This window comes from Coregonus lavaretus (genome assembly GCF_964263955.1).
Source record: "Coregonus lavaretus genome assembly, contig: HAP1_SCAFFOLD_325, whole genome shotgun sequence".
NCBI classification, from domain to species: Eukaryota; Metazoa; Chordata; class Actinopteri; order Salmoniformes; family Salmonidae; genus Coregonus; species Coregonus lavaretus.
The window spans coordinates 386,389-412,728 of record NW_028157163.1 but is presented as its reverse complement, the minus strand read 5'-3'; the positions used below and the strand labels follow the sequence as shown (position 1 = coordinate 412,728).

The 26,340-nt window shown below is 45.1% G+C and overlaps 3 protein-coding genes across 3 annotated transcripts in view; 1 reads left to right on the top strand and 2 right to left on the bottom strand.

Annotated features, from left to right (window-relative positions):
- LOC311125733 (calcium/calmodulin-dependent protein kinase type II delta 1 chain-like) overlaps window positions 1-26,340 on the top strand; it is a gene marked incomplete at both ends in the record, with an annotated part of 279,669 nt that overhangs the window by 87,923 nt on the left and 165,406 nt on the right. The window lies entirely within an intron of this gene.
- LOC311125737 (NACHT, LRR and PYD domains-containing protein 1 homolog) lies at window positions 5,716-14,081 on the bottom strand. Its single transcript, XM_084199766.1, has 9 exons — window positions 14,014-14,081; window positions 13,369-13,406; window positions 12,906-12,970; window positions 12,559-12,773; window positions 12,112-12,371; window positions 11,827-11,952; window positions 11,529-11,661; window positions 11,414-11,443; window positions 5,716-8,647 (listed from the first exon to the last, which is right to left on the bottom strand). The coding sequence occupies exons 3-9, from the start codon at window positions 12,911-12,913 to the stop codon at window positions 8,247-8,249; spliced, it is 1,173 nt and encodes a 390-aa protein (XP_084055892.1). The 5' UTR covers window positions 12,914-12,970; window positions 13,369-13,406; window positions 14,014-14,081; the 3' UTR covers window positions 5,716-8,246.
- LOC311125726 (vespryn-like) lies at window positions 14,947-16,461 on the bottom strand (the record flags this gene model as incomplete). The annotated part of the gene is made up of 5 exons (XM_084199758.1): window positions 14,947-14,968; window positions 15,199-15,484; window positions 15,618-15,664; window positions 16,124-16,320; window positions 16,441-16,461. 5 exons carry the CDS (start codon window positions 16,459-16,461, stop codon window positions 14,947-14,949), a joined length of 573 nt encoding a protein of 190 aa, XP_084055884.1.

The following is a 26,340-nucleotide window of genomic DNA, read 5'->3' as shown; positions in this document are numbered from 1 at the left end:
GGAACATAAATATAGATTGGACGGCTATAATGAAATTTAGCAGGGCGGTGGGTCTTTGGATATCGGCTATATGTTGTCTTACCTCCTTTAGTAATAACAGTAATCGCATTAATCGCATTTAGTCAATGGTCCATTTCTCATTGACCGGGGTTGTCTTTCAAAAAACGTTTTGCCTCTTCGGGAGTTTTGAAGTGTCGCAGGGCTCCTTGGTGAAGAATCCTGATCTCGTTTGGGTATTTGAATCCCCTAAAGATGCCTCGGTCAATGGAGCATTTCTTCACCTCGTCAAACTCTCGGCGCTTTCGGCGTATTCCAGCTGACAGGTCCTGGAGTAAGGTGAGTTTGGCGTTTCCCACTGTAATGGTGTTGGTTTTCGCCGCCTGTAGGACTCGTTCCTTGTCGGTGAATCTCAGGAAACGTATGGTGATTGGGCGCGGTGGTTGTCTGGCTGCTGGTGGGGGCCTCAGTGCTCGGTGAGCTCTCTCGAGTTCTATGGGCATGTCGGTGGACAGGTGGAGCCACTCGGGAAGTTTGTCTTGCAGGTAGCGGATCAGTGGCATGTTTCCCTCTTCTTTTTCGCCCAGATTTAATAGAACACAATTATTCCTTCGCCCCCTGTTTTCCAGGTCCTCTGTTTTCTCTTCCAGCTGCTCTATTTTTTTTTTAGCATATGCTATTGTTTCCATGGCGTCTGTCAATAAGTTTTCCGTGGATAGGATTCGCCCCTCTGCCTCGTCCAGGCGCCCCGCGTTTATGGTTATCTTGTTGTTTATGTCAGGCAAGGCATTTTCCAGGATTGTCACCTTGCCCCCTATCGCACTGAGCTGAGCGTTAATGGCATCTAGTTTAGTGTTGAGTTCTGTACGTTGGGATCTCAGCTCAGAAAAGATGTCTTCGACAGAGTGCGAGGTTGGCATTCGTTGGGCCTCGGGGGGGGACATATATCTAATTTATAAATTCACTACATCTCAACAAATAGTTTCATTTTCAAACAACAGCCGCTTTAAAACTAGAAGATTCGTGTTAAAATCTCTCCTCTTTGTTCCCTCGTCTGTGTTTCTCTGTCTCCCCCTGCAGTGTAACAGATGTGTTGTGGTTTAGTAAAATCCCACGCATGCGCGATACATTCAAAAATACTTTTTCACCGTGGAAGGGAGTTTAACAGTCCTGCTGTACCTCCGTTTTCCCCTCATAGTCAACAACATTTAACAGCGCTCACAAAACATAGTACCTGAATTACACACACACACAAACATAATTTAAGAGGCTTTATCCCATCACAGTGGACCTCTACGGTCACATGTTAGCATGCAGCATATTAGCATTAGCATTTAGCATTAGCCTGAATGCACCATGTAGCATAAAAACAATGCACCCGACATTGCGTCTTTAATTACTTTTTCCTTTTTCCTTATAACTTTAGGCTGCCGGGAGTTCTGGATATTTTATGAGAGGTTACTCCAGACAAATGCTTCGTCAACCACCAGCTGAGATGTAACATCAATATAATTTATATTCCAAACCTCGTGTCCCCAGAACACACCTGAAACCCCTAACGCGTTACCAGGATTTCATGGCCCACCCTATGGTCGCCTCGTTTGTTCCGAGGGCTTATCAAATCCTGCAATGTCCTAACTTGTATACATATCCTGGCCCCGATTGTTCCTGACTTACTATTCAAGCAACACATCTCTATAAACAATCCATAGGCTCTCTCCCGTTTTGCGCTGTTTTAAAAAATGTCATAATGATTAGCCAGACCCCCCGTTCTCAGCAATAACGCCACACGAGGCACATTTCGGTCCTAATGGTACATCCCTCCAGTGTACAATCACATAGCATCCAAACTAACAACTTCCAAAGCTGTGAGGAAAACTCACCCTTGTCTGGCCATGACTTCAGAACGAGTTAGCTTGGCGGCAACGAATGCAACAAAGAAGATTTGCAGACCAGCCCCACGTTGGGCGCCATTTGTGGTATCGAGTAAATGTTGCTAGTCATTGCTGATAAACAAAGGAGTCCGCTCATACTGAACCTTGATCATAAGTTTATTCATATCACAAGCTTTCAGCATAAGTTACAGGTGACATGCCCACCCGGAGAGCGACGCCTCAGATTGCAATGGTCGCTCTGCCCTCTCCTTCGTTTTTCCCCCAGTATATATAATCTCCCCAAGATGTGGGTGGCTCCCTCTACTGTCCAATCCCCTGTCTACAACACACTTCCTGTCTGTTGTATGTGGCGTTACACTAAAACATTCCCTCTTGATACTAAAATCTACATTCTTTCAGTTCCACTTAAAAACCATTAACAAAGACATAATCCTAATACACTACACGTGCACCCGAATGGCATGGGTTTGCCTTTCTAAAGTAGGTCTTAAATCCTCGCAATGATCCTATAAGATTGGTTTTGGGAAACGATATCTGATGAGCCAATCTGTACTTTCTGCTAAAAAGTCCCACCTGTCTCTAAAAACGTGCTCTCTGTGAAATGCAGCTTTGCCAGATCTTCCAACAGAGCAAGATCAGCCATCTCTCATTGGATTTCCATTATCTCAGTCTTTTATAGGATTTACACAATAGTTTCACTTTCACACGTACCTCTAATTTAACAAATGACTGTACTTTATATGGATTATTATCGTTACAAATGCACCAATGTGGTCAATTATATTTAACCTGTCAAGACGTTGCATGAATTCACAATGTCAATATAATAAAATAAATACAATAATGTCATTATTACTCTCACAATAAAACACATTTTCAACATACAGTATATTTTCCCCGTTCTACGCTTGACAAGCAGTTCCCTTATTCCACCACTTGGCACTGATCGTGGTCATGGGGCTGAACACTCTCAAGCTAACATTTATATTGATAAATCTCACACTTTGCGTGGAAATGATCCCTTGCATGGTTTACGTACAGATTAGCGCCTACGTATGATTGATAAATGATGTAATGAATAATAACAAAGTGCATAAAATAAACTAGAAAATAAAGTTTAATAAGAAACGTATTAGTATTGTTTGGGGGGTTGTATCAGAATAGTATTTTAGAACACAACAGGACAGGGTAAATGAGGAAGTGATGATTACTAGATAGTTGTCATGGTAACAGCAGTAAAACATTATTTATAATGCTACTATTAATAAGGGTAGGGTAAACGAGGAAGTAATGATTACTAGATAGTTGGATTTCCATTCCAACGGACTCTTGCCCTGCCCCCACCACCACCCAACAGACTCTTACCCTGCCCCGACCACCACCCAACAGACTCTTACCCTGCCCCCACCACCACCCAACAGACTCTTACCCTGCCCCCACCACCACCCAACAGACTCTTACCCTGCCCCCACCACCACCCAACAGACTCTTACCCTGCCCCCACCATCCAACAGACTCTTACCCTGCCCCCACCAGCCAACAGACTCTTACCCTGCCCCCACCAGCCAACAGACTCTTACCCTGCCCCCACCACCACCCAACAGACTCTTACCCTGCCCCCACCACCACCCAAGAGACTCTTACCCTGCCCCCACCACCCAACAGACTCTTACCCTGCCCCCACCACCCAACAGACTCTTACCCTGCCCCCACCACCACCCAACAGACTCTTACCCTGCCCCCACCACCACCCAACAGACTCTTACCCTGCCCCCACCAGCCAACAGACTCTTACCCTGCCCCCACCAGCCAACAGACTCTTACCCTGCCCCCACCACCACCCAACAGACTCTTACCCTGCCCCCACCACCACCCAAGAGACTCTTACCCTGCCCCCACCACCCAACAGACTCTTACCCTGCCCCCACCACCCAACAGACTCTTACCCTGCCCCCACCACCCAACAGACTCTTACCCTGCCCCCACCACCCAACAGACTCTTACCCTGCCCCCACCACCCAACAGACTCTTACCCTGCCCCCACCACCCAACAGACTCTTACCCTGCCCCCACCACCACCCAACAACAGACTCTTACCCTGCCCCCACCACCACCCAACAACAGACTCTTACCCTGCCCCCACCACCACCCAACAACAGACTCTTACCCTGCCCCCACCACCACCCAACAACAGACTCTTACCCTGCCCCCACCACCACCCAACAACAGACTCTTACCCTGCCCCCACCACCACCCAACAACAGACTCTTACCCTGCCCCCACCACCACCCTACAACAGACTCTTAACCTGCCCCCACCACCACCCAACAACAGACTCTTACCCTGCCCCCACCACCACCCAACAACAGACTCTTAGCCTGCCCCCACCACCACCCAACAACAGACTCTTAGCCTGCCCCCACCACCATCCAACAGACTCTTACCCTGCCCCCACCACCAGCCACCAGCCAACAGACTCTTACCCTGTCCCCACCACCAGCCAACAGACTCTTATCCTGCCCCCACCACCACCCAACAGACTCTTACCCTGCCCCCACCACCAGCCACCAGCCAACAGACTCTTACCCTGTCCCCACCACCAGCCAACAGACTCTTACCCTGCCCCCACCACCCAACAGACTCTTACCCTGCCCCCACCACCAGCCACCAGCCAACAGACTCTTACCCTGTCCCCACCACCACCCAACGGACTCTTACCCTGCCCCCACCACCACCCAACAACAGACTCTTACCTTGCCCCCACCACCACCCAACAGACTCTTATCCTGCCCCCACCACCACCCAACAGACTCTTACCCAGCCCCCACCACCACCACCCAACAGACTCTTACCCTGCCCCCACCACCACCCAACAGACTCTTATCCTGCCCCCACCACCACCCAACAGACTCTTACCCTGCCCCCACCACCAGCCACCAGCCAACAGACTCTTACCCTGTCCCCACCACCAGCCAACAGACTCTTACCCTGCCCCCACCACCACCCAACAGACTCTTACCCTGCCCCCACCACCACCCAACAGACTCTTACCCTGCCCCCACCACCCAACAGACTCTTACCCTGCCCCCACCACCACCCAACAGACTCTTACCCTGCCCCCAACACCACCCAACAGACTCTTACCCTGCCCCCACCACCCAACAGACTCTTACCCTGCCCCCTACCACCCAACAGACTCTTACCCTGCCCCCAACACCACCCAACAGACTCTTACCCTGCCCCCACCACCCAACAGACTCTTACCCTGCCCCCACCACCCAACAGACTCTTACCCTGCCCCCACCACCCAACAGACTCTTACCCTGCCCCCACCACCCAACAGACTCTTACCCTGCCCCCACCACCACCCAACAGACTCTTACCCTGGCCCTACCACCCAACAGACTCTTACCCTGCCCCCCCCACCACCCAACATACTCTTACCCTGCCCCCACCACCCAACAGACTCTTACCCTGCCCCCAGCACCCAACAGACTCTTACCCTGCCCCCACCACCCAGTTGTAAATGTCTACATATTATTATCATCTTTAGATTGTCTCATTCACTTCTCTTGATTTGATTTATTTTGACCTGCGCTGTTGGAGCACAAGATTTTGTTTCCCTCTCCATGTGACTAATAAACTCATCTAATCTAATTAACGATGAGATTTTAAAGTGTTTTCTAAAATTGATTATTATAATATTATTATTATTATTAATAGTAGCATCATAAATAATGTTATTTGTATTACTGCTTTTACCATGACAACTGTCTAGTAATCATTACTTTCAATGCTGTTAACAAATGTCAGTGCTATAATATTATTTGTGCTATAAAGGCGGTTGACTTTATTGCTTTTTTCCATATTGTTAAACAACATTCTAAGTCACAATACATTCCTTTTAATTGACATGTACAACATGTATTTGACAGGGATACTGCACATCAATCAACATTTCTGTAAATGTGCCAGATTTAGCTGTAGTCCCTGGGCAGGTAGATACACATAGAAAAATACAACGTTATAAAACATTTAGTAAAACATTGTGTATAGATGGGGGCTGATTGGTCCTTCAGCCACTCTCAAGTCATTGGTAAAGGGGAGAGAGGTTGAACAGCTCCTTATATGTCCTTCAGCCACTCTCAAGTCATTTGTAAAGGGGAGAGAGGTTGAACAGCTCCTTATATGTCCTTCAGCCACTCTCAAGTCATTGGTAAAGGGGTGAGAGGTTGAACAGCTCCTTATATGTCCTTCAGCCACTCTCAAGTCATTGGTAAAGGGGTGATAGGTTGAACAGCTCCTTATGTCTGTCAATGGTCAATGTGCTCTCACTGAGAAAACTGCTGATAGACTGAGGTGGTTGTGTTGATATCCAGCCCCTCTCATTAACCTCTATCAGGCCAACACTGTACAATATATTCATAAAATACATTTCTGTGGTTTTAAGTTGAATGCCAAATTCTCAGAGCCATTTTCCCGGACACATTCACAGTGAGTATGCAAATACAGTAAGTAAATTCCAATAACATCACAATACATGTTTACAATGCGTATACAATACATGTTTACAATGCGTATACAATACATGTTTACAATGCGTATACAATACATGTTTACAATGCGTATACAATACATGTTTACAATGCGTATACAATACATGTTTACAATGCGTATACAATACATGCTTACAATGCGTATACAATACATGCTTACAATGCGTATACAATACATGTTTACAATGCGTATACAATACATGTTTACAATGCGTATACAATACATGTTTACAATGCGTATACAATACATGTTTACAATGCGTATACAATACATGTTTACAATGCGTATACAATACATGTTTACAATGCGTATACAATACATGTTTACAATACGTATACAATACATGTTTACAATGCGTATACAATGCATGTTTACAATACGTATACAATACATGCTTACAATGCGTATACAATACAGGTTTACAATGCGTATACAATGACATTTAAAATCTAAAGTTTAAAATACACAGACATCAGGTAGGTAGGTGTGTTGGTGTGAGAGAGAGACAGAGTTGTATCAACATGTTCTGCTAGATAGGGGTCCATACCTAGGTACCTAGTGGAGGACTAACTGACCCTCCTGCTAGATAGGGGTCCAGCTAGGTACCTAGTGGAGGACTAACTGACCCTCCTGCTAAATAGGGGTCCAGCTAGGTACCTAGTGGAGGACTAACTGACCCTCCTGCTAGATAGGGGTCCAGCTAGGTACCTAGTGGAGGACTAACTGACCCTCCTGCTAGATAGGGGTCCATACCTAGGTACCTAGTGGAGGACTAACTGACCCTCCTGCTAGATAGGGGTCCATACCTAGGTACCTAGTGGAGGACTAACTGACCCTCCTGCTAGATAGGGGTCCATACCTAGGTACCTAGTGGAGGACTAACTGACCCTCCTGCTAGATAGGGGTCCAGCTAGATACCTAGTTGAGGACTAACTGACCCTTCTGCTAGATAGGGGTCCATACCTAGGTACCTAGTGGAGGACTAACTGACCCTCCTGCTAGATAGGGGTCCAGCTAGGTACCTAGTGGAGGACTAACTGACCCTCCTGCTAGATAGGGGTCCAGCTAGGTACCTAGTGGAGGACTAACTGACCCTCCTGCTAGATAGGGGTCCAGCTAGGTACCTAGTGGAGGACTAACTGACCCTCCTGCTAGATAGGGGTCCAGCTAGGTACCTAGTGGAGGACTAACTGACCCTCCTGCTAGATAGGGGTCCATACCTAGGTACCTAGTGGAGGACTAACTGACCCTCCTGCTAGATAGGGGTCCATACCTAGGTACCTAGTGGAGGACTAACTGACCCTCCTGCTAGATAGGGGTCCAGCTAGATACCTAGTTGAGGACTAACTGACCCTTCTGCTAGATAGGGGTCCATACCTAGGTACCTAGTGGAGGACTAACTGACCCTCCTGCTAGATAGGGGTCCAGCTAGGTACCTAGTGGAGGACTAACTGATCCTCCTGCTAGATAGGGGTCCATACCTAGGTACCTAGTGGAGGACTAACTGACCCTCCTGCTAGATAGGGGTCCAGCTAGGTACATAGTGGAGGACTAACTGACCCTCCTGCTAGATAGGGGTCCAGCTAGGTACCTAGTGGAGGACTAACTGACCCTCCTGCTAGATAGGGGTCCAGCTAGGTACCTAGTGGAGGACTAACTGACCCTCCTGCTAGAAGATCCACACCTCCAGGAGGCTGCAGAAGGAGAGAGGCTGTGTGGCTGGACCTTTGGTTAGTTTATTGCTATTATAGTGGTCATGTTTGATTGACATTTTCTGTACATTTTCGGGAGCCTGAATTAAAGCAACAGACACCAAGACCATGTTGAACCACCCTGCCTGTCTATTCTGCCTGGTCTCCCCACACCCAGGGGTTGGCTACAACTGTTGTTCTGAAGCTGTGTCCAAAGATAGGGGTCCAGCTCCCCAAGAAGGTTGATCATCCTGGAACATGACTCAGTTCCTTTTCTCAACACCATGTCGATGATGTCACGTGCCTTCTCTGCCCTCTCAGCTATCACCTTTACTGACTCCATTTCCTCCTGGTTGATGACTGTGTGTTGCAGGAGTCCGTCCAGCAGACCATCCAGGACAGGTCCTGACACTCGTCTCACAAACTCTGTCCGTACAGAACGCAGCTGCTGCTCTGTAGAACCAGTCAGACTGCTCTCAGCCAGACGCCCTGCCCCCAACACAGCACCTGAGAGAGGCAGGTTATAAAATAACTACATTTGTTCATTCACATTTCAGACATTTAGAAACAGACGTCTTTCAGAGTGACCTACAGTAAAAGTCTTCATTGTATTATTAATCTTTACATTAAGAACATATTCTGTAACAATAACAACCTGCATCAATGAACACATCACACCACTACTGTTTCATTCATATTTAGGGTCGGTTTTCACAGACGTAGAAAAACAGGCTGGGTTATTCAGAACCAGGCTAATCTACATCACGTCCTGGAGGAGATGTCATTGGGGCATTCAGAACCAGGCTAATCTACATCAAGTCCTGGAGGAGATGGCATTGGGGCATTCAGAACCAGGCTAATCTACATTACGTCCTGGAGGAGATATCATTGGGGCATTCAGAACCAGGCTAATCTACATCACGTCCTGGAGGAGATGTCATTCAGAACCAGGCTAATCTACATCACGTCCTGGAGGAGATGGCATTGGGGAATTCAGAACCAGGCTAATCTACATCAAGTCCTGGAGGAGATGTCATGGGGGCATTCAGAACCAGGCTAATCTACATCAAGTCCTGGAGGAGATGTCATTCAGAACCAGGCTAATCTACATCAAGTCCTGGAGGAGATGGCATTCAGAACCAGGCTAATCTACATCAAGTCCTGGAGGAGATGTCATTGGGGCATTCAGAACCAGGCTAATCTACATCAAGTCCTGGAGGAGATGGCATTCAGAACCAGGCTAATCTACATCACGTCCTGGAGGAGATGTCATTCAGAACCAGGCTAATCTACATCACGTCCTGGAGGAGATGTCATTCAGAACCAGGCTAATCTACATCACGTCCTGGAGGAGATGGCATTGGGGAATTCAGAACCAGGCTAATCTACATCAAGTCCTGGAGGAGATGTCATTGGGGCATTCAGAACCAGGCTAATCTACATCAAGTCCTGGAGGAGATGGCATTGGGGCATTCAGAACCAGGCTAATCTACATCAAGTCCTGGAGGAGATGTCATTCAGAACCAGGCTAATCTACATCAAGTCCTGGAGGAGATGGCATTGATCTTGAAGACAGCCTTTTATAATCAGGACTAGTCCAACAGTAAACCATGTCGACTGGCCCTCAAGCCATTGGTTTGTACAGTGCATTTGGAAAGTATTCAGACCCCTTAACTTTTTCCACATTTTGTTACGTTACAGCCTTATTATAAAATGGATTAACTACATGTTTCTCTTCATCAATCTACACACAATACCCCATAATGACAAAGCGAAAACAGGTTTTTGCAAATGTTTACAAATGTATTAAAAATAAAAAGACAGAAATACCTAATTTACATAAGTATTCAGACCCTTTGCTATGAGACTCGAAATTGAGCTCAGGTGCATCCTGTTTCCATTGATCATTCTTGAGATGTTTCTACAACTTGATTGGAGTCCACCTGTGGTAAATTCAATTGATTGGACATGATTTGGAAAGGCACACACCTGTCTAGATAAGGTCCCACAGTTGACAGTGCATGTCAGAGCAAAAACCAAGCCATGAGGTCGAAGGAATTGTCCTTAGAGCTCCAAGACAGGATTATGTCAAGGCCCAGATATGGGGAAGGGTACCGAAAAAGTTCTGCAGCATTGAAGGTCCCAAAGAACACAGTGGCCTCCATCATTCTTAAATGGAAGTAGTTTGGAACCACCAAGACTCTTCCTAGAGCTGGCTGCCCGGCCAAACTGAGCAATCGGGGGAGAAAGGCCTTGGTCAGGGAGGTGACTAAGAACCCGATGGTCACTCTGACAGAGCTCCAGAGTTCCTCTGTGGAGATGGGAGAACCTTCCAGAAGGACAACCATCTCTGCAGAACTCCACCAATCAGGCCTTTATGGTAGAGTGGCCAGACGGAAGCCACTCCTCAGTAAAAGGCACATGACAGCCCGCTTGGAGTTTGCCAAAAGGCACCTAAAGGACTCTCAGACCATGAGAAACAAGATTCTCTGGTCTGATGAAACCAAGATTGAACTCTTTGGCCTGAATGCCAAGCGTCACATCTGGAAGAACCCTGGCACCATCCCTACGGTGAAGCATGGTGGTGGCAGCATCATACTGTGGGGATGTTTTTCAGAAGCAGGGACTAGGAGACTAGTCAGGATCGAGGGAAAGATTAACTCAGCAAAGTACAGAGAGATCCTTAATGAAAACCTGCTCCAGAGCGCTCAGGACCTCAGACTGGGGCCAAGGTTCACCTTCCAACAGGACAACTACCCTAAGCACATAGACAAGACAACGCAGGAGTGGCTTCGGGACACGTCTCTGAATTTCCTTGAGTGGCCCAGCCAGAGCCCGGACTTGAACCCGATCGAACATCTCTGGAGAGACCTGAAAATAGCTGTGCAGCGACGCTCCCCATCCAACCTGACAGAGCTTCTGCAGAGAAGAATGGGAGAAACTCCCCAAATACAGGTGTGCCAAGCTTGTAGCGTCATACCCAAGAAGAATCGAGGCTGTAATCGCTGCCAAAGGTGCTTCAAGAAAGTACTGAGTAAAGGGTCTGAATACTTATGTAAATGTGATATTTCAGGTATTTTTTTATATATACATTTGCAACAATGTCTAAAAACCTGTTTTTGCTTTGTCATTATGGGGTATTTTGTGTAGATTGATGAGGGGGAAAAAACGATTTTATCAATTTTATAATAAGGCTGTAACGTAACAAAATGTGGAAAAATTCAAAGGGTCTGAATACTTTCTGAATGCACTGTAACTCTCATGTTTACTTACTTGTTGAATGGGTGGCAGTGATGTATTCATCTGAAAGATAAACAAAATGAGGTTATATCACTCTAAATAGCATCTGTTACATAAGTACAAAGTTATGATTGACATATGCTCCTACCTTGTGATACCACTTCTTTCCATGCAATCCTCTCATCATCACCGAATAACTCCATCTCAATGTCAACCCCTGTCATTTTCACAACCGCCTTGAAAAAGCTTGGTGTGGAGTCTCTATGTATGAGATGAATCGTCTGGAGAGAGATGGAGAGAGCGAGAGAGAGATTGCTTGCAATGTAAACATATGTTTCCCTTGCCAATAAAGCCATGTGAATTGAGAGCCAGCGAGCGAGAGAGAGCAATGGATAGAAATGTGACTTAAATGTCAGATTCATGTTCTTAGTCTACTAAAACTGTACCGGTGGATTGATGTAGGTAGAACAGGGAATGTTCAGTCTGAAGTAACTATTCAGTTTGAAGGCCTGCTCTGGTCTTGTGATGAGAACCCTTGAAGACCCTTGAGACTTTTCCTGTTGTTCCACAGCCTGCGAAACGAGGCATGAAATACACAACCAGTCAATGTATAGTCTTATTCAAACATTATTCAGAAAACTAGCAACACACTATTATCTTCATGTTACGAGTGTCAACATAAACCGTACCACTGCTTAGTTAAGGTCACCTCTAAAAGAATGGTACCTCACCTGTATTTGGCTGGGGTTACTGGGGAACAGGTATAGGCGTGGAATTAGTGTTTGCTTTTTCACTGACAGATAGAGCATCAGCTCACAGTGGACATCTATGTTCCGCCAAAAGATATAGCTCAGTATAACAGCGATAGCTGAGAACTTGGGATGGAGAATCTTAGCATGGAATCTGGTGACCTCATGCACTTCCTCAAAAGACACTCCATGTTCCTCTACATGAAGAATCTTCATCTCATTCCTCAGGGAAGGGTTGGTCCCTGAACAACACAATAAAAAGGAGACAGAAAGACAAATATTGTATTATTCATCCATCTAAAACACAAAGAATATGCGGTACCAGATCACAGTAAACTCAAACTCTCAGAATATTCATTTATTCATTCAGGAAGTGAAACTCAGTTACATGGAAATGTCTTTCTGAATACTATTTCTATATGGTTTTACCTAAACAGACAAAGTGTGGCAGATGAACTTCCTCCAGTTCACCTAACTCCATAGTGATGTCCAGCAATGGACCACCTTGTCCGTACTGCATGTCTTTCAGAAGGTGACTGTAGGGATACCAGTTCCTGAAGTGATACTTCAGAATGACATCTCTCTCACACACCCAGCGGAGCCCAGACACTGTGCACTCATAACGCCCTTTGGGTGTCCTGTGCCTGAGGGCAACAACAAGATATGGTAGAGAGGGTCAATCGTCAAATGGAGAGGTTGGATTAGAAGCCTATTCCCAAAGGTAATGGGGAAATACACTAGCAAGCGGAATGAAATGTTAAAAGTAGTTATTTTACCTGAACATTGTCACTTCCTGGACAGTGGAAGTCAAGGGTTCAATCTGAAGCCAGTGTGTGGAGTCCTGAACAAGGACAAGCATGTCAGTTATACATATGGGGCCAGTTTCCTGGACACAGATTGAGTCTAGTGCTGGACTTAAAGCATGATCAATGGAAGTTTCAATAGAAAGTTATTTAAGGTCCAAGACTAGGCTTAATCTTTGTCCGGGAAACTGGCTCATTAAATGAACAAAGAAATGTATCTAATGTATTTATTCAATGTTACATGGAATGCTGGTGATTGATCCAATTAAACTGTCTAATGACAAAATATGACAGAAGTTAAAATCCTGCATTCCTACAAGCAGAACACAGGACTGTCTATATCCCAGTATGAATGGTTGGTCAGTACACACCTGGCTTTCAGACTGTGCCTGACTCCTGAAGGTATGTAAAAGTGAGAATTGACATTATGACTTACCTCAACATGGTCACAAGTCTTACAGCTCTGAGGAATCCCTGAAGTCAAAAGTAGTTGTTATTTAAAATGGACAATCTCATGTAATAATGAATTAATAAATATTAAACAGACTTGTAATAAAAATGAATGTAAGTGAGCAACAGTCTCAGAATGTACACTCATTATCATACCATAATCTGACATTAGTGTTATATTAATGAATGTTTGTGGAAGCAGGAAACAACATGGTTCTGGTCCATGTTTTGGAGATGTTGGGGGCCTGATTTCTGGTAGATCCCAGGATGAGAGCTTAAAGGTAGAGTCAGCTAAATGATGTTGTACGAGCAGCACCGCAGATATTGTGATGAGCAAGATGCCTGACTTCTCTCTCACACAGTATCTGCCCATGTGCACGGGTTCTCTTCACTCTCTTACAGCGTGGTAGCCACGGGACCAAAACAGAGGAGTTTAGCATCGCGCTCCAACGCCCTTAGTTGTTGTAGAAATTGACCCACTATGATGTTTACTTTGTGCATCTACATCATATTGCTGACTCTACCTTTAAGTTTGTTTTGACCAAATAGATCATGATTGTGTTCCTTGCCTGGGACTCAAGAACGCTTTAATCGTATTTTGATTTTAAAACAATTATCAGTTAACACTCACATATCTGGTCTCTGGTGTTCTCAGGTCCAGGCTTGATACAACACTCTCCACCATGGTCTCTGGTGTTGGGAAAGCAGAAGGATATACTGTGATTAAACTAAATACAACTTATAAAGGCTTTATATAGCATACATACAGTCTTCATAAGCAATACAAAGGGTGTATAAAGGGTGACAGAACAGCTCCCTATGTAGGGTGCATTGCCAAATGTGACATAACACTATGTCAACTTCCATGAAGTCAATACTGATGGTGACATTACAGGTGACATTGCTTATCTTGATGAAAGCCCCTAGAGACGTGATGTCACCAGGTATCATTTTAACAGGTTCTGATGCCCTCTTGTGGTTAGAGTGAAACTGACACTACAGTGAGACATAGGAGAGGAAACATCTGTACATCCAACAGAACACATTAAAACACACCACCACTACTAATCTAACTGTCTGTAGGTCCAACAGAACACATTAAAACACACCACTACTACTAATCTAACTGTCTGTAGGTCCAACAGAACACATTAAAACACACCACTACTACTAATCTAACTGTCTGTAGGTCCAACAGAACACATTAAAAACACACCACTACTACTAATCTAACTGTCTGTAGGTCCAACAGAACACATTAAAACACACCACTACTACTAATCTAACTGTCTGTAGGTCCAACAGAACACATTAAAACACACCACTACTACTAATCTAACTGTCTGTAGGTCCAACAGAACACATTAAAACACACCACTACTAATCTAACTGTCTGTACATCCAACAGAACACATTAAAAACACACCACTACTACTAATCTAACTGTCTGTAGGTCCAACAGAACACATTAAAACACACCACTACTACTAATCTAATTGTAGGAATGATTCCAGAGGAAAACACATGATGAAACATTGCTATGACTCACCTTTGAATGTGTTGGTCATCTATCTGACACAGGGTCACTGAGGAGGAGGAGGAATAAACCCCAAACCCAGGATAGAGGGGTTCAGTGAATGTGGTGTGTTCTGTGTAAAGGTGTGTCAGTGTACCAGAGGAGGACACACTATAGAAGGACAAAGTACCAGCTGGCCAGTCCAGATACACTCCAACTCTGTCAGAAATAGGACCAGGGAAGAATCTGATGACTCCAGCATGGTAAAAGTGATAACCACTGTCATAGCAGAATAAACACCAGGACTTCCTATTGGTTCCAATCCAAGTGTCATCCTCCTCTCCCTTCCTCTGCATTCCTTTGTACGCCACACCAATGTGAGCCCCGTCACCACCCCTCTCCACCTCCCAGTAATAACGAGATCCAGATAAGCCTTCTCTGCAGAGAACTTGGGGATGACGGTCAAATCTGTCTGGATGGTCTTCATAATGCTGCTTCTCCTCCACCCATGTCACCTTCCTGTTCCCCTCAGACAGTATCAGGACTGGGTTTGCTGTATTTGGGTCCAGGGTGAGATGACAGGCATCTGTAGACAAAAGGAGAGTTTAATCAAACCACATCTTCATATACAATTTTGTTTTGTAGGTAGATAAGTATTGATTAGTTACTATGTTACTGTAGTTCTGAATATGTAGTTGATTAGGATTGAAGAGACTTACATTTCCTCAGCCCTGATTTCAGCCTGAACTCTCCACCATGATCCACACTGTAGGAGAAACAGGTTATTGACTGACAAAGACCTAATAAAGCAGTCAACATTTAAACCATATTGTTGTGTTCTGGTGCACTATCCAAGTTCATTACTAGAGAAATACAGGTATTCTATCCTACCTACTGCATTCAGAACAGAGTACAATTCATTACTAGAGACATACAGGTATTTTACCCTACCTACTGCATACAGAACAGAGTACAATTCATTACTAGATACATACAGGTATTCTATCCTACCTACTGCATACAGAACAGAGTACAATTCCAACAGGATATCAGTGATGCAGAAGAAGAGTATTCATGTGGTGATGATGTATGCTGTGTTGGAGTGCTAAGCCTGCTGGGTAAACGTCCCCTGTATTCTACCATCATGTCCTCATGTTACTGAACCTACTACACTACATAGGACACAACCACTGCTCACACTATTAGGACATCTATTCTGACTTACTTCAGCTTCATCAGTTTATCTGTGGGATCCACCAGAGCAGCTGAAAGCAGTCCCCCTGCAGAGTCTCCTGGGTGATTGTAGCTCAGGTCCAGCTCTTTCAGGTGGGAGGGGTTTGACCTCAGAGCTGAAGACAGAGCAGCACAGCCCTCCTCTGTGACCAGACAGCCAGACAGCCTACAGAGAGACACAACAGCTGTCTAGGTTGGTGTTCTGGTATCAATCATCTTGTAGGACACCCATATATTTGTCCATGACACAAACATTGTCATGAAACATCAGATTTTCAGAGTATTTGTTTTACTAAGCTCAGTACCGACCTGACTGAAACAGCTGTACATTGCCCAGTGTGTGTAGTTTACAGTCTGGATCCTCCAGTCCAGCAGAGGGCAGTGTAACTCAGCTCAGTACCGACCTGACTGAAACAGCTGTACTTACCCCAGTGTGTGTAGTTTACAGTCTGGATCCTCCAGTCCAGCAGACAGCAGTGTAACTCCTGAGTCCTGCAGGTCATTGTCTCTCAGCTCCAGTTGTTTCAGTTGTGAGTTGGGTGAACTCAGGACTGAGGCCAGATCTGAACAGCAGCCCTCTGTCAGACCACACTGACCTAGACTAGAGGGCAGAAGAGCACATGATTAACAAATGTTTAAAACATCCACATAATAACTCATACTGAAGAAAGTTAACTCACACAAGTGTCTGTATGTTGCAGAGTGGACTGGTTAGTCCAACACAGAGCAGCTTCACTCCTCTGTCTCCCAGGTCATTGTAGCTGAGGTCCAGTTCTCTCAGGGGGGAGTTTGGTGTCTGCAGAGCTGAGGCCAGAGTCTCACAGGATTCATATGTGAGTTTACAGCCAGCCAGTCTGGAGAGAGGAGATATAGTGATTCACTGTTAAATATGCAAAGCTTTAAGAATAATGAGATGCATTAAGATAATAACAGAAGGACACATGATTAACCAATGTTAAAAACATACTAACTCACTCAAGATATTTACCTTAGTTTGATATATTTATCACATTTTATGTATGTTTCTGCATATTTACCAAGACGTTCAAATAATGTTAAAAACATACACATACTAACTACATACATAATATATAAACACTCACAGTGGATACTGAAGATAGTTAACTCACACTAGTGTCTTTATGTTGCAGAGTGCACTGGTTAGTCCAACACAGAGCAGCTCCACTCCTCTGTCTCCCAGGTCATTGTAGCTGAGGTCCAGTTCTCTCAGGGGGGAGTTTGGTGTCTGCAGAGCTGAAGCCAGAGTCTCACAGGATTCATATGTGAGTTTACAGCCAGCCAGTCTGGAGAGAGGAGATACAGTGGGGAGAACAAGTATTTGATACACTGCCGATTTTGCAGGTTTTCCTACTTACAAAGCATGTAGAGGTCTGTAATTTTTATCATAGGTACACTTCAACTGTGAGAGACGGAATCTAAAACAAAAATCCAGAAAATCACATTGTATGATTTTTAAGTAATTAATTTGCAGTGTATCAAATACTTGTTCTCCCCACTGTATATCTGCTGTATTCTAAACAATGACAGATTGGGGGTTTCATAAGAGGTGGCTATAATCTAGTTGATAACAGAGGTAATTAGATTTGAGAAATGTTGAAAAGTAATGTTAGATGGAAAGTCAGCAAAAGAGATGGTACAGGGTTTCCTGTGTAAAAAAAAAAAAAAAGTTATAGAAATTGGGTGATGAGAAATGTTCAATTGCATTGTTTAAGCAGGAATGGTATTAAATTCATGCTTTCTAGTTATGTGTATGCAAATATGTTATTCGTTTTTGGTGGTGTGTGGATAGAATTGACTAATGCCAGGATTTAGTAAACGAAGCAGAGAGATGTAGTGAGAGCAGTGGAAGGGATACCCCACCCTAAGACAGGGGTACACCAGTTCAGAAGAGATATGGAAGGGCTGACCGCCAGCTTTAAGCTGAATACAGGGGTTCTAGAGTGGGCAGAGGGAGGGGCTTATGGAGATAAATTGGCACAACTCTGTGATAATCTGAGAGAATATTATCACAGACATGCCGACTTCTCAAAAGTCCACGAGTGTAAGCAGGGAGACAGTGAGACTATTAGTCAATACCTAGAGAGACTGAGAGATGTGTTCAATGCAAACAGTGGATTTATTAAACAAAAGGTTTATATTTTAATAAATTAATGCAACAGGTTTAAATCAGTAGATTACCGGAAGGTGGTTATGGGTTTGTTATTTATAGGTTTAGTGAATTTAATGATACGTGGAGTTATCTGATGTGTTCTGAGGGGGGAGTTTTGTGTTTTTATTTTATTTTTTCAAGATTGAGGGAAATCCCCTACAGTATATGTTAAGTGACAGTAGGAGATGCCTGGAATAAAATATCACTGCTTACTTATTTGAAGTAAGGGCTATATTGGCAAATGAGTGAAATATGTGTAACCCTCTCACCAGGCTCGAATTTGACTCTCACAATATTACCTTATTTAGAATATCTGAACAACATGGGATATTAGGTGAGAAGGACATCTCCAATAAGAATCCCTATTGTAAACTTGCTAGGGTGAATGACAAATAGGGTATTAACTTCAGATAGAATGATTATAGACTTGGTTATTATTATAAGGATATGCTTTCCCATGCATTAAATGAAACAGTAAATGACTCCACCAATACAACAGACATAAGGTTCAAGATCTATATTAATCAAATTTTCAATGTATCACATCAAAAGAAATAAAAATAATAAACCCCAATGATTTTTCCACAACCCATGTCCAAATTATTTGCAAGCTTGCTTAAACCCTGGGCGCGCGTTGGAGCTCATCAAAAAATTATGACATACATAAAGTCCCGAAGTCCACCCCACATTTGTAGTTACTCACTACTTGTAGATAATGCCTCAGCAAAATATAGTAGTTCCTGTCACACCCTGGTTCTGGGACTCATTATGTTGAGCCAGGGTGTGTGCAGTCTATGTGGTTTGGTTCTATGTTGGGTGTCAAAGTGTTGTAATTATGTTGATTAGTCATATGACTCCCAATCGGAGGTAACGAGTGTCAGCTGTCGGCTCGTTATCTCTGATTGGGAGCCATATTTATTCTGTATGTGTTCTTGTGGGCATTGTGGGTTATTGTTCCGTTTCTGTCAGTTTAGCAGAGGACTTCACGAATCGTCGTTTGTTTTGTATTTACGTGCTTTACTTTATTAAAGTTATCATGTTCACTCAACGCGCTGCGCTTTGGTCCGTTCATTCATCAGACGATCGTGACAGAATAACCCACCAAAGAAAGACCAAGCAGCGCGTCCAGGAGCAAAGGGTCTGGACATGGGAGGAGGCGCCGGGTCAGGAGAGAACGTTGGTGGATGTCCTCCTCGGCTGGGGACATATTACCCAGGAGGAGGCCGTCCGGTACCGGAGGGCGATGAAGGGGGAGAACCTGGCAGGAGAGGAGCAACGGCATCGGCAGGGCCATCGTCGGAAGGACGGGAGGCAACCCCAAAAAGTTTTTGGGGGGGGGCACATGGCTTGGGCGACTGAGCAGCAGGAGGCTGCCACAAGGCAGATACAGAAGGCTACCAGGTTAAGGGGGCTGACGGAGGCAGAGAAGGGACGGATTCAGGAGGCTACCAGGTTAAAGGGGCGACTAGGAAAGGCAGGGAAGGAAGGTGTAGAGGCACGGCGAGAGGTACTGGGGTGTGTAACCAGTCCGGTCCGGCCCGTTCCTAATCCCGAGGTACAGCCAGTAGTGTGTGTCCCCAGTACGGTACGGCCTGTTCCGGCCCCTCGCACTAAGTGTACGGTGCGCGTCGCCAGCCCAGCCCGGCCTGTTCCTGAGCCTCATACGAAGCCTACGGTGCGCGTCGCCAGCCCAGCCCGGCCTGTTCCTACTCCACGCACCAGGGATACGGTGCGCGTCGCCAGCCCAGCCCGGCCTGTTCCTGCTCTCCGCACTAGGCCTTATGTGCGTCCCCAGGGTCCAGCATGCCCTGTTGCTGCTCTCCGCACTAGGCCTTATGTGCGTCCCCAGGGCCAAGCATGCCCTGTTGCTGCTTCCCGCACTAGCCCTGAGATGCGTGTCCTCAGCCCGGTACCTCCAGTTCCGGCACCACGCATCAGGCCTACGGTGCGTCTCAGACGGCCAGAGTCTGCCGTCTGCCCAACGGGGCCTGAACTGTCCGTCTGCCCAACGCCGTCTGAACTGCCCGTCTGCCCAACGGCGCCTGAACTGTCCGTCTGCCCAACGCCGTCTGAACTGCCCGTCTGCCCAACGGCGCCTGAACTGCCCGTCTGCCCAACGGCGCCTGAACTGTCCGTCTGCCCAACGCCGTCTGAACTGCCCGTCTGCCCAACGGCGCCTGAACTGCCCGTCTGCCCAACGCCGTCTGAACTGTCCGTCTGCCCAACGCCGTCTGAACTGCCCGTCTGTACTGAGCCTGCAAAGCCGCCCGTCTGCCATGAGCCTTCAGAGCCGTCCGCCAGACCGGAGCCGCTAGAGCTCTCCGCCAGACAGGATCAGCCAGAGCCTTCCGCCAGACCGGATCAGCCAGAGCCTTCCGCCAGACAGGATCAGCCAGAGCCTTCCGCCAGACAGGATCAGCCAGAGCCTTCGGCCAGACAGGATCAGCCAGAGCCTTCCGCCAGACCGGATCAGCCAGAGCCTTCCGCCAGACAGGATCAGCCAGAGCCTTCCGCCAGACCGGATCAGCCAGAGCCTTCCGCCAGACAGGATCAGCCAGAGCCTTCCGCCAGACAGGATCAGCCAGAGCCTTCGGCCAGACAGGATCAGCCAGAGCCTTCCGCCAGACCGGATCAGCCAGAGCCTTCCGCCAGACCGGATCAGCCAGAGCCTTCCGCCAGACAGGATCAGCCAGAGCCTTCGGCCAGACCGGATCAGCCAGATCCGTCGGCCAGCCATGAGCAGCCAGATCCGTCAGCCAGCCATGAGCAGCCAGATCCGTCAGCCAGCCATGAGCAGCCAGATCCGTCAGCCAGCCATGAGCAGCCAGATCCTTCAGCCAGCCATGAGCCGTTCAGCCAGGATCCGCCAGAGCCGTCCAGCCAGGATCCGCCAGAGCCAGCCAGCCAGGATCCGCCATTGAGTCAGGTGCTGCCCCTTATCCTGGTGCTGCCCCTTAGTCTGGTGCTGCCCCTTAGTCTGGTGCTGCCCCTTAGTCGGGTGCTGCCCCTTAGTCCGGTGCTGCCCCTTAGTCCGGTGCTGCCCCTTAGTCCGGTGCTGCCTCTTAGTCCGGTGCTGCCCCTTAAACCGGTGGGGGTCATTTGGAGGAACCTACGTAAGCGGGTAGTGACTATGGTGGGGTGGTGGTCTAGGCCGGAGCCAGAACCGCCACCGAGGAGGTATGCCCGCCCAGCCCTCCCCTGTTTGGGGGTTTTGAGGCGCGGTCGCAGTCCGCGCCTTTAGGGGGGGGTACTGTCACACCCTGGTTCTGGGACTCATTATGTTGAGCCAGGGTGTGTGCAGTCTATGTGGTTTGGTTCTATGTTGGGTGTCAAAGTGTTGTAATTATGTTGATTAGTCATATGACTCCCAATCGGAGGTAACGAGTGTCAGCTGTCGGCTCGTTATCTCTGATTGGGAGCCATATTTATTCTGTATGTGTTCTTGTGGGCATTGTGGGTTATTGTTCCGTTTCTGTCAGTTTAGCAGAGGACTTCACGAATCGTCGTTTGTTTTGTATTTACGTGCTTTACTTTATTAAAGTTATCATGTTCACTCAACGCGCTGCGCTTTGGTCCGTTCATTCATCAGACGATCGTGACAGTTCCGTGCAGGTGTCCTCACAAGATCCACAGCGAACACAGCTATCAATGCAGCCAGTACTCCGTAGCAGAAACAGACATCCGTTGGAAACCCGAACTCGTTGATCGTCACAAGCAATTCTCTCCAAGTCTTGCACGATGCTAGGCTAACCTCTAGGATGTCGAATGTCTCCACAATGCGACGGCAGCTTCAGTCTCCACTTGGTCTTTCTTAACTAAATAATAAACACTCTCTTATAGAAATAAAATCTGGATTTCCCTTCAAAAAAAACTCTGTAGGTATGGTTTTGTTTTGTTTTCTCTTTATCGTTTCCTTTGGTCGTTTTTCCTTCACCACCCCCACTAACGTCTCTCCTCTCCCTTCTTTCAACCTTTTCCCTCTCTTTTCTTTCCCAGCAACCAGTCCACTCTCCCATTGGCCACAACTTAACAAGTTACCTCATTGGTCAAAACTTTAACGAGATACGTGGGAAACTTAACCTTAAAAGTAAACCAACCTATTCACTTGTACATTTTTTCAAAAGAAATGCATTAATGACATTACAAATCAGGAGCTATTCGATCACCTTTTAAATCTAATACCAATGAATTATAACAAATAAACTATATACTTGGTTTTAGCAAGGTATTACATATGACATTAAGAAGGGTGACAGGAACAATAGAAGGGGAAACAGATTTTCCTAAGGTGTTGATCAAAATAAACGATAATGGATCATTTGATATGGGATCACATGGAGCAGATTTAGGGGTTCAATAATCATTGTGAGATTTAAAGAGGATATGATCTGAAGGGTAATCAATTAAACATAATCATTGTATACTCTAGGAATTTTGAGTGATTTTATGAATTAGTTATGAGGAATTAGATTGATACAAACGATTATTGATGAGTTAGGACTGGGGATATCTGTATCATGTTTTGTGTGTACTTACCATCTTTAGATTACTGATGGTAATTGAAGGTTAACAAAATGTATAATTTCTCTTCCAGGAGAAAGAGATTTGCTTATCTCATTGGAATGTTGCCCAGGGATAGGGGGAGCAGTTTAGTTGAGTTAGGCAGTATTTAGGTCATAAAAGTGAGCTACCAAATTAAGTGGGGCCTGGCTATTTTTGGTTGTTGTGTTTCAATTGGGTTTTTCAAATAAAAAACAACACACCTAGTATGACGTTTATAAAGGGTTGTTATTTTGATTTTAGGGGTTTTTCAACAGGTCAAAGGTGATAAGTCTTAAAGGAGCACACACAGTGAATCTTATGGAGTTTTTCGGTTTTGACTGAGTTTAGGGTATATATGATTTCTTATGAGAATAAATGTCACGAGGACTTAATGAACACTTGGGATAAGTAACATTTATGAAATATTTAGAATGATGGTAATGTTTAGTATACTATGGGATGGAACAGTTCGTTGAATGATTTCAATGGCCTCTGAACTCTGTTTTAACCTTCTGGTGTTAATTAATCATCCACACTGGTAATTCTAAAGGCATGAGAGGAGGACTTTAAGATAGTTTATTTTACCAAGTTGAGGGTAATTTATAGTACTGTGAAAAGTGTGAAGATTATAATTTGGTAATAATATATATGATTTGAACCATAAAATAACAGAAGAGAGTGAGAGCTTTCCCTGAATGAGGGATACCTGTTGCTAGTCAATTGTAGTAATCTTGGATTACTTTTACGGGATAGAAGTAAATTGAGGTATTATCAAATGTTGTCATTTAAATTTCATTTTTATTATGCTTTAATAAACAACAAGTTGGTATTTGAAACTAAATTAATGCAATGAGCTGCAGTAATCAGAGGAAGGCACAATCTAATGCGAAACAGCTATTACCTAGATAATTTATTTAGTAATGAGATCAGGAAGATAGGAGCAATAAAGAAGCAAGGGACAGTCTCAAAAATAAATAAGGGATGGCAATTGGATGATAAATTACCAATATTACCTAAGTGATTGTTTAGGTAGGTGGTAATATTGACACATGGGCAGTGACATGTGTCAACAGGAGGGATGGATGGTAGAGCAGATTAGACAACACTTTGTTGCATATGGGATTACTAATTATTTAAAAAAATAACTTTTGTTCAAGATGTGTTATCTGTGCTCAAAATAATCACCAGGGCAGACAAAGGGCACCTCAAGGTGAGTATCCTCCGGCTAAGTACCCTTTCCAGCAATTGGAAATTGATTTTATAGAGTTATCACGGAGTGAAGGGAAGAAATTTAGAGTAACCCCAGATAAAGATGGGTTATCCCCCTTTGAGAAAGTGTTTGGAAGACCTTACAGAATGCCACAGTTGGCAGGACCAGAACAGGCAGACATAGAACTAGAGAATACATTAGCAGAACACATGAGAAAATTGTTCGTTAACCGTATAACTAAGAATTTGTGTCCTACAGGAGAATTAAAGGAGAAGGTGACTCATAGTATATAACCTGGAGACTGGGTGTGGATCCAATCGTTGAGGAAAAAGGATTGAAAGCAGTCACGCTGGGAGGGACCTATTGGTAACTGCCTTCACTATAAGAATAGCTGAGAGAGCTACTTGGGTCCACGTTACCCACTGCAAAAAGGTAGGCCCACATACCAACACCGTTGAACACACACAGAGTTAAAGAGAAGAACAGAACCATTAGGGTTCAGGGGTAAACTCTGTTAACGAAGAAACCCTACCCCGATCTTTCATCACTGTGGGGTGTTTATAGAGCTGTGGGTATGGGGAAGTACCAGGCAGGTGGGTCAGGGACTGGATTGGGATGGCGTTTTTTGGGGATTTTGGGGGACTCTGAGCTGCATCATCATGTTAACCATATTATGGATTAATCCAGGTCAACCTAAACAGGGAAATGATGCACTGATTCGATCTCGTAGAAATACTGAAACCAAGAAAGACTATTGGGGGAATTATTATTTTAATAGTTAAAGTCAGTTTAGGACAAGATGGGGGATTCAAGATACCATTAGACTGTCAGAGCGGGCGTAGGTGTGGTGTAGGAATCAGATGCAGGACACAGATGCTAGTCCAAAAATACTTTAGTAAAGTCCACAGAATGAACGGCTACAAACAGAGCCGGAGGCACGAGAAAAATAACGCACTCAGCGTATAAATGCAAAACACGCACAACAAGTGCGGACACTCTATCTAAAACAGATATAGAGCACAAACTGACTGGAAACACCTGCTGACAAGGAACAACTACACACAACCACAAGACAGAAACAACGAGAACTTAAAGGACACATAATCAAGACAAAATGAGAAACAGGTGTACCAAAACAGACCAAACCCAACAAACACAGAAACAACGAACGGTGGCAGCTAGTACTCCGGGGACGACGACCGCCGAAGCCTGCCCGAACAAGGAGAAGGAGCAGCCTCGGAAGAAACCGTGACATAGACTTCTCCCATGAAGAGATATGCCTCAGACCATGTTCTCTTGTGTGATAGATTTGGGATCAAACCAAACCTCACCTAATTGTTCTGATATTAAAATAACCACTCTTAAAAAGGATAATACTAAGGCACCCCAATTCACCATGACCCCCGGAGATTATCAATGTGATAGACACCAAAGTAATGAGAATCGCAGATCAAATTGGAGAAGGGTTTACAACAACGTTTTTCTGGTGGGTTACAATTGATAAAAATGTTGACTGGATTAATTACATCTACAAAGGTTTGTTAATTAGACAAGGGATGCAGTGAAGAGAATCTCAGGCCAACTATCCGCCACCTCACTCATTACCTGCAGAATAGTTTGGTTCTCGAAATGCTTTTAGCAGAGAAGGGCGTATTTGCAAGATGGTGGGAGGTCATTGTTTGAGTTTGAGTTTGAGTTTATTTTTATTTTTACAGGGACAGTGCACATTAATCAACGTTTCAGTAAAAGTGCCGGTTTTAGCCAGCCGGCTAATTTTCAACCGCAGTCCCTGGGCAGGTTATTAAAAACAATTACAATATAGACAATAACAACATAGAACAAGACACAGCATACAGACATAGCAACATAGGACAAGCAAGACGTAGCATACAGACAGAGCAACATAGAACAAAAAGCAGCAAGACAAAATTCATAAAAGCAACAAAGTGTTTCCACACCTCACAAGTTACAGACAACAGACATGGAAAGCGGCAACACACAGCTAGGGACCATGTTCACAAATCTGATTGACCTTTAGCCATGTCTTCAAGCATTTTGTGAAAGTGTGATATGTGGTGCAGTTATGTGTGTCTGATGGCAGTGTATTCCAGACATGGGAAGTTTATCCCCAACAATACAGCCCCAGATGGTACAGTAACTAGAGCACTGGCAGGTCTCACTGCATTAAGTAAAGAATGGGCTGAGAACTGGGGGGTGAATACATCAATGACTGGATGGTTTGATCAAAAGTTTGGTAAATAAAAAACTATTGTTGTAACTATTTTAG